The 13,419-nt window shown below is 43.2% G+C and overlaps 1 protein-coding gene across 30 annotated transcripts in view; it reads right to left on the bottom strand.

Moving 5' to 3' along the window:
• LOC119979278 (eukaryotic translation initiation factor 4 gamma 3-like) overlaps positions 1 to 13,419 on the bottom strand; it is a 504,690-nt gene that overhangs the window by 119,656 nt on the left and 371,615 nt on the right. For all 30 annotated transcript variants that reach the window (XM_038821282.1, XM_038821283.1, XM_038821288.1 and 27 more), the window contains one exon: positions 2,143 to 2,316. In XM_038821282.1, coding sequence (XP_038677210.1) covers positions 2,143 to 2,316 — 174 coding nt within the window. The remainder of the gene's footprint in view (positions 1 to 2,142; positions 2,317 to 13,419) is intronic.

Here is a 13,419-nt window from a genome sequence, read left to right as displayed (position 1 = left end):
CTTCTCCTATGCCAACTGAATGGGAGCCAGGGCCTCTTCCATTGACTGGCAGAGGACTCCTGACACTATCCGTTTTTTCTTGTCAAATTCCGCCGCTAAGATGCCGGTATCACGGCCATTAGTGGAGTGGCCGGAGTCACAGAAGCTGCCTCCGCCATTTTCTCAACCAATGAGCCGCGAGAAGCCTCCAATTCAGTCGACAAACTTTCACGATCAGGCTTCTTCCTCCTGGTTTTCCTGGGCATGCCCCGATGTAGGCACCTCATTCCCAAACAAGTGGGGTTTAGTGCAGAAATATTCCCATAAACTGGGTGAAAAAGGCCATTAAAAAACATACCCTAGCCAGAGCCTCGTGCACGTCCTCCCCCTACATACCACCACCAGAAGTCCTACTCTTACACAAGATGATGCTGATTTTTGAATGCACTGTCTGAAAGGATGATGGAAGCAGATTTCAAAGGGGGGTCGGGTTAAATACATGGGAAATTTGGTGATTCGGGTAGCATAAGTGGGGTGGGGAAGAAATAGTGCTCGCCATCTTTCCACTACTCTAAACATTTCTAACTTTTTAAATCTTGAAAAACAGCAAATTTGAAACAATTCTAAAACATCTTAGATAAAATCGGGGCAGCACGGTGGCACAGTGGTTAGCACAGATGCCCCATAGCTCCAAGGACCTGGGTTCTATTCCGGCCTCGGGTGTCTGCGTGGAGTTTGCACTTTCTCCCCGTGTCTGCGTGAGTTTCCTCCGGGTGCTCCGGTTTCCTCCCACAGTCTAAAGACGTACAGGTTAGGTGGAATGGCCTTGCTAAATTGCCCCTTAGTGTCCAAAAGGCTCGGTGGGGTTACTTGGATAGGGTGGAGGCATGGGCTTAAGTAGGGTGGCTCTTTCCAAAGCCAGTGCAGACTCAATGGGCTGAATGGCCTCCTTCTGCACTGTAAATTCTATGATTCTATCAAATGTTTCCTATCGGAATTTTAGAACACTTTCTTTATTAAAAACAAAATTTGAGAACTGTACCACAGAAGGAGATGCACTTCTTCCTAACAACATATGTCTAAAGAAAGACACATTTCTGTTTCACAATGAGAAAGACATTGCAAAAAGAGATTCCCTACTGAGTAGGCAGAGATACATTAAAATATATTATAAGGGGCAGCACAGTGGCTAGCACTGCTGCATCACGGCACCGAGGTCCCGGGTTCGATCCCGGCTCTGGGTCATACTCAGTGTGGGGTTTGCACATTCTCCCTGTGTTTGCGTGGGTCTCACCCCACAATCCAAAGATGTGCAGGGTAGGTGGATTGACCACACTAAATTGCCCCTTAATTGGAAAAAATGAATTGGGTACTCTAACTTTATTTATTTATTTAAAAAAAATATATATATATATATATTTTATATATTATATATATATATATATATTTTATATATTATATATTATATATATATATATATATATATATATATATATATATATATATATATATATATATAAATAAATAAATAAAAGATCCAAACCAACACTGTTTTAAATCCATATCAGACTGGTATTGGCAGAGTTCAGTAAGCACTTTAAAACTAAATAAACTCTTTACAGCCAATTAAGTACTTTGGAATGTAATCACTACTGTAATATAAGAAACACAGCTGCCACAAATTGCACACAGCAAGCTCCCACAATGATAACGTAATCTGCTTTTGACAAATGACAGCTGAGGTAGAAATATTGACCAGGACACTTGGGAGTAATCCACTGCTATTCTTCAAAATAGTGACAAAGCTTGTTTAACGTCGCCTCCGAAAGACAACACCTCCAATAATACAGCACTCCTTCAGTACTGGATTGGAGTGTCAGCCCAGAGCTTTGTGCTTAAGTTCTGCAGAAGGAATTGAACCCACAACCTTCAGATTCAGAGTAGAGAGTGCCACCAACCAAGTCACAGCTGACACTCAACTGAAACAGTAAGAAAAAGGAATATGATTAAGAAAAACGCACCCATTATTGAAGGTTCATGTGCTTCAGAAAATTCTTAAACAGTCAATGGAACAATTTCTGGATATTCCACTCAGTTCTTCTTTGCAGGCTCTTTGGGCTTAAAATATGCAAAACACATTTAAGGAAGTTTTTTTGTTCTAACCTGTGTTTTGTGCAAGTCGGAATCATCAGGAGTATCTTCTCGTTTTAATGTAGGTTTCCATGCATTCTCGGACTTCTTTAGCTGGATATCATCATTTACAGATATATTTGCAATAATTTTCCTTGGTTCTCTCCTTTGCCCGTGCTGTGACCTCCTTGGTCCAACATTTAGAACCTAAATAATAATAGTAGTTAATATGCAGTACTATTTGTACGGCTTTTTGCACACTATAAACCTCAAAGTTGTTGCTGTACTGTAATTGAGAAATATAAATGGTTTTCATGCAAAAACTGGAATGAATTCATCTATAAAAATTCCAGAACCCACAGAAAAGCTGAATTTGACGTATTTCATTACCATAAATCAGCAGCACCAGCTCTAATTCAAAGAACAATATAGCACAGGAACAGACCCTTCGGCCCTCCAAGCCTGCGCCGACCATGGTACCTGCCTATACTAAAACCGTCTGCACTTACGGAGTCCATATCCATCCATTCCCACCCTATTCATAGATTTGTCTGGATGTCCCTTAAATGCCGCTATCGTACCTGCTCCCACCACCTCCCCAGGCAGCACGTTCCATATATTTACCACTCTCTGTGTAAAAAACGTGCCTCGCACATCTGTTGTAAACTTTTCCCCACGCACTTTAAACCAATGTCCACTCGTACTTGACTCTCCTACCCTAGGAAAGAGCATCTGATTATCCACTCTGTCCATGCCACTCAATTTTGTAGACCCCTTTCAGGTCGCCTCTCAACCTCCGCCGTTCCAGTGAGAACAGACCGGGTTTACCTAATCTTTCCTCATAGCTAATGCCCTCCGTACCAGGCAACATCCTAGTAAACCGCTTCTTTACCCTCTCCAAAGCATCCACATCCTTCTGGTAGTGTGGCGACCAGAATTGTGCACAATATTCCAAATGAGGCCTAACTAAGCTCCTGTATAGCTGCAACATGACTTGCCAATTTTTATATTCAATGCCCCGACCAATGAAGGCCAGCATGCCGTATGCCTTCTTGACCACCTTATCCACATGCGATGCCACCTTCATTGATCGGTGAACATGCACGCCCAGATCTCTCTGCCTGTCAGTACTCGGAAGTATATGTAAAAATCAAATTATGAGGCAAATTTCATTCTTTGTAATTGTGAATTCATTTATATTGTGGATCATTTGTGGGTAATGATTTTGCTGAATCATATCAAGAATTAAGGGCAGCACAGTAGCATTGCAGTTAGCACAATGGCTTCACAGCACTAGGGTCCCAGGTTCGATTCCACACTTGGGTCACTGTCTGTGCGGAGTCTGCACGTTCTCCCCGTGTCTGCGTGGGTTTCCTCCAGGTGCTCCAGTTTCCTCCCACAGTCCAAAGATGTGCAGGGGTAGGTGGATTGGCTATGCTAAATTGCCCTTACGTGTCCAAAAAAGGCACAGTAAGGTGGGGTTGCATGGATAGGATGGAAGTGTGGGGATAGAGTGGAGGTGTGGGGTTAGGTAGGGTGCTCTTTCCAAGGGCCAGTGCAGACTCGATGGGCCGAATGGCCTCCTTCTGCACTGTAAATTCTGTGAATTACTATTTGAAGCTTGATTAAGTTCAGATTACTGGCTCTACTCTTCATCACACAGGAGTATGAGCAGGAAGGGCCCATTCAGCTCCTCGAGCCTACTCCGCGATTCAGTTAGATCACAATCCGTACCTAATATCACTTGATATCCTTAACTAACAAAAGCTCATTTCTGGTAATATCACGTGACTCAATGGCACCATTTTGGACTGAGTCTGAGGAAAGAACAGTGACTTGAAGAAAGAGTGACTTTTCTAAAAATTCTGCAGTAGTTTTATGTGAAGAATGTTTGTATCCACAGTATTTTTCTTCAAGGACGAAGTTGAAGCCTGGACTGCTCAATTCTGTGCAGCAACGGCACAGCTCCTGAATCTGAAATCTTATTTTAAATTTGGAGCCCCAGGTTTAGCCTGATGTGGAGCTTTACATCAAGTGAATGAGATACCATTACAAAATTGACGAGAAAGGCATTTGGAAGATAAAATTGCTTTCCTTGGCTCAAGGGTTTATTTGGTGGAAATAACCCTTCAGGAGCCTGACTGACAATCTTCTGATTGATTTTGGAGCCCAAGTGTGGCCCTTGTACAGGCAGAGAGGTCATTTTAAAGCCAGTAAGAGAAGCATTTGCTGCAGGTGAGGCAGAGACACTATTTTAAAGTTGATGAGAGAGACATTTGCTGCATGCTACAGTACAGATTTGTCCATGGCTCAGGATCTTCGTTTGATAAAAGGTACAAGGCCTTTCAAGGAAAGGGGAAGCCAGCAGGTCCTAACTCTGCAATCTACTGATGAGCTCCAACTATGACATTTGTTCAACTTTGCGTTGAGTCATTTGAGATCATCTCAGGCTTGTGATTTGGTGCTTTGACCCTGTGGAATCACTCTTAAACACATGTCAAAATACCCAGGAATTGATGGTAGTGAGTCTGCTGCTGCTAAGGAAAACTATAACTTTAACAATTAAATGCGAGTTTTTCAACTATTTTGAGATCGGAGAATAATCAGTTGATATTGGCAGAATGCTTGGGCTGCCCCCGACAACAGTGGTAACCCTGATGATATCAAAAAAGTGCACCAAGTGTTACACCTTTAAGTGCAAGCAGGGTAAGTTGGACTAGACCAGGGGTGGGCAAACTACGGCCCGCGGGCCGCATGCGGCCCGCCAAAGGTATTTCTGCGGCCCACCAAGTCATTAAAAAAAAAAAAAAATTTTTTTTTTAAAGTTTTTTTTTTTAAATTTTTTTTTTAAAGGTTAATGGGTGGGGGGGCTGTTGGGTTACTTACTGGTATAGGGTGGATACGTTGACTTGAGTAGGGTGATCATTGCTTGGCACAACGTCGAGGGCCGAAGGGCCTGTTCTGTGCTGTACTGTTCTATGTTCTATATGAGGCGCCCAGAATCATAACCGGGTGAAGTAATTATTTTACTTAATATACTATGCGGCCCTTTGTGAATTGTGAATTTCTGAATGCGGCCCTTGCACGGAAAAGTTTGCCCACCCCTGGACTAGACGCATAGTCATGAAATACATGGAAAGGCTCTAGGCAGTATGAATCAAACACCAAAACCATCACATGGTGTCCCTTAATGTGATGGTCATCCAAGTTAAAGTTAAAAGTCTGTACAACTGGGGCTGGTTTAGCTCACTCAGCTAAATCGCTGGCTTTTAAAGCAGACCAAGCAGGCCAGCAGCACAGTTTGATTCCCGTACCAGCCTCCCCGGACAGGCGCCGGAATGTGGCGACTAGGGGCTTTTCACAGTAACTTCATTGAAGCCTACTCGTGACAATAAGCGATTTTCATTTCAATGACCTACCGAGTGAACAGGTTGAGAGTTCACAGTCAGAACATTTTAGTGCTAGCTGTGGATGGTTTAAGTGTTTCAAGAAATATTGCTATCTGCATAACTTGAGACTGACCAGTCCAAGACACCAAGGGCTTTGAGGGTGTTTCCAAAGAACATCTGCATGTTATTTGGCTTTCAAATAGAAAAGCCTGGACGACAGGGCACTCTTTCAAGAATGTTTGTTCTTTGTATGCCATTTCTGCTTGCACCAGAGACAATATCCTCTTGGATAATTGGCGAAGTCATGCTCAATTATCCAGCTCATCCCATCAACCTCAATGATTTGTCCGAAAAAAAGTGATTTTCTTGCCACCCAACCCGACTTCATCAATACAGCCCATGGAAAAGGGAGCAACAGCAGCATTCAAGGCTTACAACCCACGCTGTAACTTCTCCCAACTCACCAAGAAAACAGATGGTGAGAACATGCCAACAGCCAGGGAACTTTGACATAACTTTAACATCCTCAAGGGTACGGACAATATTACCCATTCATGGGATGACATTGTTTTGTATGAATCTTGTGTGACTCAAAGCACGTCCCGAGTAGGTCAAGAGCGAAAGAGAGCGAGAGAAAGGAGAGAGTTGGCCTTGATGAAGTGGAGAAGATTGACTTGGCGAATTGCTTGAGCTCCATGGAGAGGAATTGTTCAATCAAGATTTGATACAATTAGAAAGACAATTAGAAACTTAATGAGCTGAAGAGAAAGATCGCACTGAAACATCACCTCCTTATATTTTGTTAACCGAACAACTGTCAAAAACTTTCTAACTATTGAAGAAGCAATGGAAATGTTCAGAGGATGATCCAGACAGGGGACACTGTGCCAAAGTGAACAACGATGGTATCAATTACTATGAGGAGATCTACCAACAGAACAAAAAGAGAATGGTCCGAAATTCGTGTGATTGTCACAAAGTGTCACAACACCCTGGGCTAGTGTACCATCAATTTCAGACTCACTTGACCCAGAGTCACAACACAGGTGAAAACAGATTTTATTTAAAATACCCATGGTCCTTGATTGAGCACAATAAACTAGTCACCAGGTTTGTAACTTTACAACATCGGGAACCTTTTAATTATGTACAGTATCATAATTAAACAGGCAGAAAATGTAACTGACCATCTACTCCCCCCACCCTCAAAATTAAAGGATAAGGATCTCTGATGCACTGGGATCACTTCCAGTCAATATATTTCTGAAGCTGCGGCTTTTGTTTTGGTACTTCTTCCATCTCGGCTTCAGATAGTTTTGTCTGGAAGGTTGTCTATGTTCTCTGCAGACTCAGCATCATTTCAGGTTTATAGCAAAATATGCACCAGGCACTCACTGCTTTCAGAACAAGAGAGAGATTGAGAGAACCAATTGAACTGACTCCCCCCACAGTCGGTTCCCAATTTCCACCTGGTGCTGAACAGTCTTCACCTTCAGCCATTGAGCTTCTGTCGACTATATATACAGGAGAATTAGACCATTCAGCCCATCAAGTCTGCTCCACCATTTGATGATGGCTGATATGAATAAACAATAATACAGCACAGGACCAGGCCCTTCGGCTCTCCAAGGCTGTACCGGTCATGCTACCACCCTTGGTCAAAACCCTAAAGAATAAAGATGTTCTTCATCCCCATTCTCCTGCCTTCTCCCCATAACCCTAATCCCCTTATTAATCAAGAAATCCCTTATTAATCAAGAACACCAGATTTGTGCTCAAGGTGCTGTTACTTACAGGGTTACAGATCAAGAACTGGAAGGTGGAAATAGACAGAATATGTTCTCATGTTCTAAGAAATAACTAAGAACTAGGATAAGTAGGCAATTCAGCCACCGTTCAATTTGATCATGGCTGATCTCATTATGGCCTCAACTCCACCGTCCTACCCTTTCTCCCTTGTCCTTCAAACCATTACTAATTAAAAATCTGTCTCACTCCTCCTATCCCAACATCCTCTGGGATAGCAAATTACAAAACTTCATGCCCTTTTGGGAGAAGTAGTTTCTCCTCATCTCTTAAATTTGGTACCCCTTATCCTGAGACTATGACCTCTCATTATAGAATGCCCTACAAGAGGAAGCATCCGCTCCACATGTACATTATCTATACCTTTTCCCATCTTATATACCTCAATCTTATCTCCCCTCATTCTTCTAAACTCTAGAGTATAGGTCTAAGCTGCTCAATCTCTCTTCATAAGACAAACTCTTCATCTCGGAAATCAATATAGTGAACTTCCTCTGAACTGCCTCTAGAATCATAGAATTTACAGTGCAGAAGGAGGCCATTCGGCCCATCGAGTCTGCACAAGCTCTTGGAAAAAGCACCCTACCCAAGCTCACACCTCCACCCCATCTCTGAAACCCAGTAACCCCACCAAACCTTTTTTTTTTTTAAATCTAAGAGCAATTTAGCATGGCCAATCCACCTAACTTGCACATCTTTGGACTGTGGGAGGAAACCAGAGCACCCAGAGGAAACCCATACAGACACGGGGAGAACGGGCAGACTCCGCACAGTGACCCAAGCCAGGAATGGAACCTGGGACACTGGTGCTATGAAGCAACCGTGCTAACCACTATGCCACCGTTCTGCCACTACATCTTTCCTCAAATAAGGGGACCAAAAAACTGTGCACAATACTCTGAGTGCGGACTCACCAATGCCTCGTACAGCTGCAACAACACTTCCTTACCTTTATACTCTATTCCTTTAGCTATAAATGCCAACATTCCAGTCACTTTCTTTATTTCCTGCTATACCCGAATGCTAGTTTTCTGCGACTCATGTATGAGGTCATGCTGATCCCTCTGCACCAGATCAGATCAGCTCAAAGTCTCTTCCCTAATTGCCCTTTGAAGAAGCCCAGCAAGCCACTCAGTTCAAGAGCAACTACAGATGAGTAACAAATGCTGGATTCGCCAGTGATGCCCACATTCCGGAAAGCATAAAGGGAAAAAAGTACATTTTACAAAAAAGTAATAATGCACTGTTAAATTACAGCAGTAATCATTTTAAAACATTGTCTCCCCCCCCCCCCCCCCAAACATGTGTAGGGTAGGTGGATTGGCCACACTAAATTGCCCCTTAATTGGAAAAAAACAGAATTGGGTACTCTAAATTTACTTTAAAAAATAAAAGAAATAATTTGAAAACATTGCATGGGGAAGGCTTTTTATTCTACCATGGAATGTAGGCGTAGCTGGAAAAGTCATCATTCACCTATCCTTAACTGCTCTTGAGAAAAGTGGTAGCGAGCGGTATTCTGGAATTTCAGAGGGCAGTTAAGAATCAGCCACATTGCTGTTGGTCTGGATGACATGCAAGGATGGCAGATTTTATCTAAAGAGTATCAGTGAACCAGATTAGTTCAAACAATCAATTACAGCTCCATGGTTACTATTACAGGTGAAAGGAAGCAAAAATAAGCATAAACGGGGCACTCTCGATTTGGCAGGCTGCAACTTGCAGAGTACCGCAAGGATCAGTGCTGGTGCCTCAGCTATTTATGATTTATATAATCTTACAGGAAGAGACAAAGTGTAGAGTATCTAATTTTTTTGATGATACAAAACTGGGTGAAAATGTAAGCTGGGAGGACGACACTGGAGACTTCAAAGAGATATAAACAGGATGATTGGGACAACATAATGGTAGATGGAGTTTAAAGTGGGGAAAAATGAGGTTAATCGCAGTGATTGCAGGAATAGAAAAGCAGAATATTTTTTGAAAGGTGTTAAAACTTGTAAGTGCTGATTTTCAGAGAAACTTTGGTGTATTTGTACAAGGAAAAAAGTTAACAATAAAAACAAGAAATGCTGGAAAAACTCAGATCTGGCAGCATCTGTAGAGTGAGAGAAACAGAGTTAACGTTGAGTCCAATATGACTTCTTCAGAGCTGAAGAGAGGTAGAAATGTAATGGATTGTATACTGTTGAAGAGAATGGGGGGGGGGGGGGAAAGAGAGAGAGAGAGAGAGAGAGAGAGAGAGAGAGAGAAGAGAGACGACTTCCAGGTGGTGGTGGTGGTACTTGGACTGAGCGAGTGTTTTTAAAATGCCAGCGCTTTTTTTGTTTTAATTATTTATTTCTGGGATGTGGGCATTTCTGCTGGCCAACATTTATTGCCCATCCCCAACTGCTCTTGAGAAGGTGGTGGCGAGCTGCCTTTTTGAATTGCTACAGTTCCTGTGGTGTATGTACATCCACAGTGCTGTTCGGGAGAGAGTTTCAGGATTTTTAGCAGACACATGGGAACACCACCACCTGGAAGTTCCCCTCCAAGTAAGTCACCATCTAGAATTAGAAGTAAATCACCGTTCCTGGAACTTCCTCCATAACGGTGCTGCGGGTGGACTTGCAGCGCAGGGACTGTAGCAGTTCAAGGTAGCTCACCACCTGCATCTTAAAGGGCAATTAGGAATGGGCAATAAATTACAGCCTAGCCAGTGATGTCCACCTCCTGTAAATTAATTAAAATGTTTTTTTGACCCTACGGCAGTGAAGGAACGGCGATATATTTCCAAGTAGTGTCCATTGGTGGTGGAGGGAATGAATGTTTGTGGAAGGGTGCCAATCAAGCAGACTACTTTGTCCTGAATGACGTTGAGCTTCTAGAGTGTTGTTGGAGCTGCAATTATCCAGTCAAGTGGAGAGTATTCCATCACACTCGTGACTTGTGCCTTGTGGATGTTTACCAGCTTTGGGGCGTCAGGTGGTGAGATATTCTCCACAGGAATCCTAGCCTCTGACTGTCTCTTTTGGTTAAGGGAAGGTTTAGCACAGTGGGCTAAACAGCTGGCTTGTAATGCAGAACAACGCCAGCAGCCCGGGTTCAATTTCCGTACCGGCCTCCCCGAACAGGCGCCGGAATGTGGCGACTAGGGGCTTTTCACAGTAACTTCATTGAAGCCTACTTGTGACAATAAGCAATTATTATTATTATTATATGGTTGGTCCAGTTTCTGGCCATTGGTAACCCCAGGATGTTGAAGGAGGGAGGGGGAGTGGAGGGTGGATTCATCTTTTTTTTTAAGATTAATTTTTTATGGGATGTGGGGATTTCTGGCTAAGCCAGCACTTATTGCCCATCCCTTGTTGCCCTCGAGAAGATGGTAATGCACTGCCTTCTTGAACCACTGCAGTCTCTGATGGCAATGCCATCGAATGTCATGGGGCGATGATTGGATTTCTTTTTGTTGGAGATGGTCATTGTCTGGAATCTGTGTAGCACGAAAGTCACTTGCTGCTTGCCAGCCCAAGCCTAGTTCTTGTCCAAATCTTTCTGCTTTTGGGCACAGAATGCTTCAGTACCTAAAGAGTCACAAATGCCGCTGATGATTGTAATCATCAGCAAACACCTCCACTTCTGACCTTATGGAATGAAGGTCATTCATGAAGCAGTTCAAGGTGCTAGGGCCTGGGACACTACCCTGAGGAACTCCTGTCCGAGGTGTCCAAGAGCTGAGATGATTGACCTCCAACCATCTTCCTTTGTACCAGGTATGACTCCAACCAGCGGAGAGTTTTCCCCCTGAATCCCATTGACTCTAGTTTAGCTCGGGTCCCTTGATGTCACACTCCATCAAATGCTGCCATGATGTCATGGGCAGACACTCTCACCTCTGTAATTCAGCATTTTTGCCCATATTAGAACCAAGGCTGCAATGAGGTCAGGAACTGAGTGATCCCAATGAAACTCAAACTGAGCAACAGTGAGCAGGTTATTGCTAAGCCACTGCCGCTTAATAGCACTGCTGATGACCCCTTTCATGACTTTACTGATGATTGAGAGTAAACTGATGGGATGGTAATTGACCAGGTTGGGATTTGTTTGCTTTTTGTTGCAGGACATACCCGAGAAATTTTCCGCATTGACGGGTAGATGCCAGTGTTGCAGCTGCACTGGAACAGCGTGGCTAGGCATGCGCAAGTGTTCAGTACTATTGCTGGAATATGTCAGGGCTCCACCTCCCGTTAATGTTGCTGAGACAGCCAGTATGGAAGAGAAAATCTGGCCAGATAATATCAAAAATGGATGGAAAACAAGGACATAAGATGTGACTACAATTCAGTCTTTTAGTTGAAGAGCCACTGCCCAGTGAAATATCCTGGAGTGCAATGAGCTGGGCAAATGATAGTAGGTAATAGGTGGGGCCAGACACAATATGATCATGGGTCTTAAGCTAAATAAAATTTAAGCATTGAGACCTCAGGATTTAAATATATTCTATTAAGATTAATTCTTATTCATTCCAAGGTGGTAAGAAAATCTCTACCAAAATGGCAGATGGTGCATAGCCAGTTCGATCCCGGCCCTGGGCAACGCAAAGATGTGCAGGTTAGGTGGATTGGCCACACTAAATTGCCCCATAATTGGGGAAAAAAATAATTGGGTACTCTAAATAAACAAAGAAAAGTATCTACTCCTGATTGGCAATGACTGATCTCGTATTCAAAACCAATACTTGCTAAAGGGTTGAAAGAATTTTATTGAAAGAATTTTAATTAACGCAAGTTTCAAAAAGTAGGTACAGACGCATGAGAATCAAATCCTGAGGAAAGTCACAAGAGAAGCTTTAGAGAAAGAAAGAGAGAGACACACACAAACTCACAGAGAGAGTGAGCCAGCGAAGGTGAGTGAGCCAGTGGGGGCGGGCAGGCCGAGGGGGGGGGGGGGCAGGCAGAGAGGGGCGGGCAGGCAGAGAGAGTGTCAGACTCGCGCACACACACACACCACACACACAGCATCAGAATCCTGATGGAACTTTAATTTATTGGATTCAAATTGTGGATGCTAACCTAACAAATTCTTGCATTCATAATTATATACCTGATAAGTAGATGTCTTCCTGAGACATTAACATCTTCATATCACAAGGTAATGGATCATTGGCTTTGAGCCTGTATCTCTCCATAGTCAGGCTATTAAAAGAAATCTCTACGAGCTCCAGATGGAGTTACTGACCTTTTCTGCAGAGTGAAATTAGCTTTGTATTGTTTAGTGCCAGAATGGCAAAAAGCCAAGTTTTGAGTAAGTGGTTACAAGCACCACCCCTCCATTTTTAATTTCCATTTCTTATACGAGGAATTAAATGAATACAATGGAAGCTTGTGGCCTGACAGAAATGGGAAGCTGAATGACTATGGTTCCTTGAGTATTATCCATAGATCTCGGTTAGTACACATGGTTTGACTCTGCGCAACTGCAAGATTTGGAAAGGTGTAGCCAATTGTGCATGAAGCTCCTATTTGTGGCACAGTTGAAACCACCACTACAGATATGGTAAATAGTTGTGTTTAACAGCTCGCTAATCTGCCAAAGTTTGATTGTTTGAAGTTCAAATCAGTTTACATTTCCCTTAGATATTGCTCAAAGCTAAATCTTGGATTCCAGTTCCTCAGTAAAATAGGCATTTGTACTAAAAAACCTTACGCCAAGATTGGAATCAGAGCTCTAATTGCCCCTTCAGCTCTATCATAATGCCTGGTCAAAGCCTACTCTCACTGTATTAGTTATGGCACTGGTTTAGAGATAGTTGATCAAGGTTCTTTGGCTGTTGTCATTACTAGAAAGGGCTAGTTCATTCAACCTTCATCCTTAAAGACAATAGTCCAGAACCTCCATTCTCTGGTGGTCATATCCAGCAGAGGGCAGCAGAGCAGAGCTACTGATCAGCTGTTCTGGGGAAATTTGCATACGTGCAGTGCGGTCAGCCTAAGTTGAAGGTGGTTTGTGGAAGGGCAGTTGGCAACTGACAGTTAAACCCGAAACACTTCGAGAGTGTTTCCCACCCTACCTCCTCCTCTAACCAACCCCCCCACCCCACGGTGGTTGGGAAGCGGGAGCAGGGGCCTGTCGT

Source organism: Scyliorhinus canicula, chromosome 16 (genome assembly GCF_902713615.1).
Source record: "Scyliorhinus canicula chromosome 16, sScyCan1.1, whole genome shotgun sequence".
Lineage (NCBI taxonomy): Eukaryota > Metazoa > Chordata > Chondrichthyes > Carcharhiniformes > Scyliorhinidae > Scyliorhinus > Scyliorhinus canicula.
Note: the sequence above shows the minus strand (reverse complement) of the source record. Positions and strands in the feature narration are given on the sequence as shown.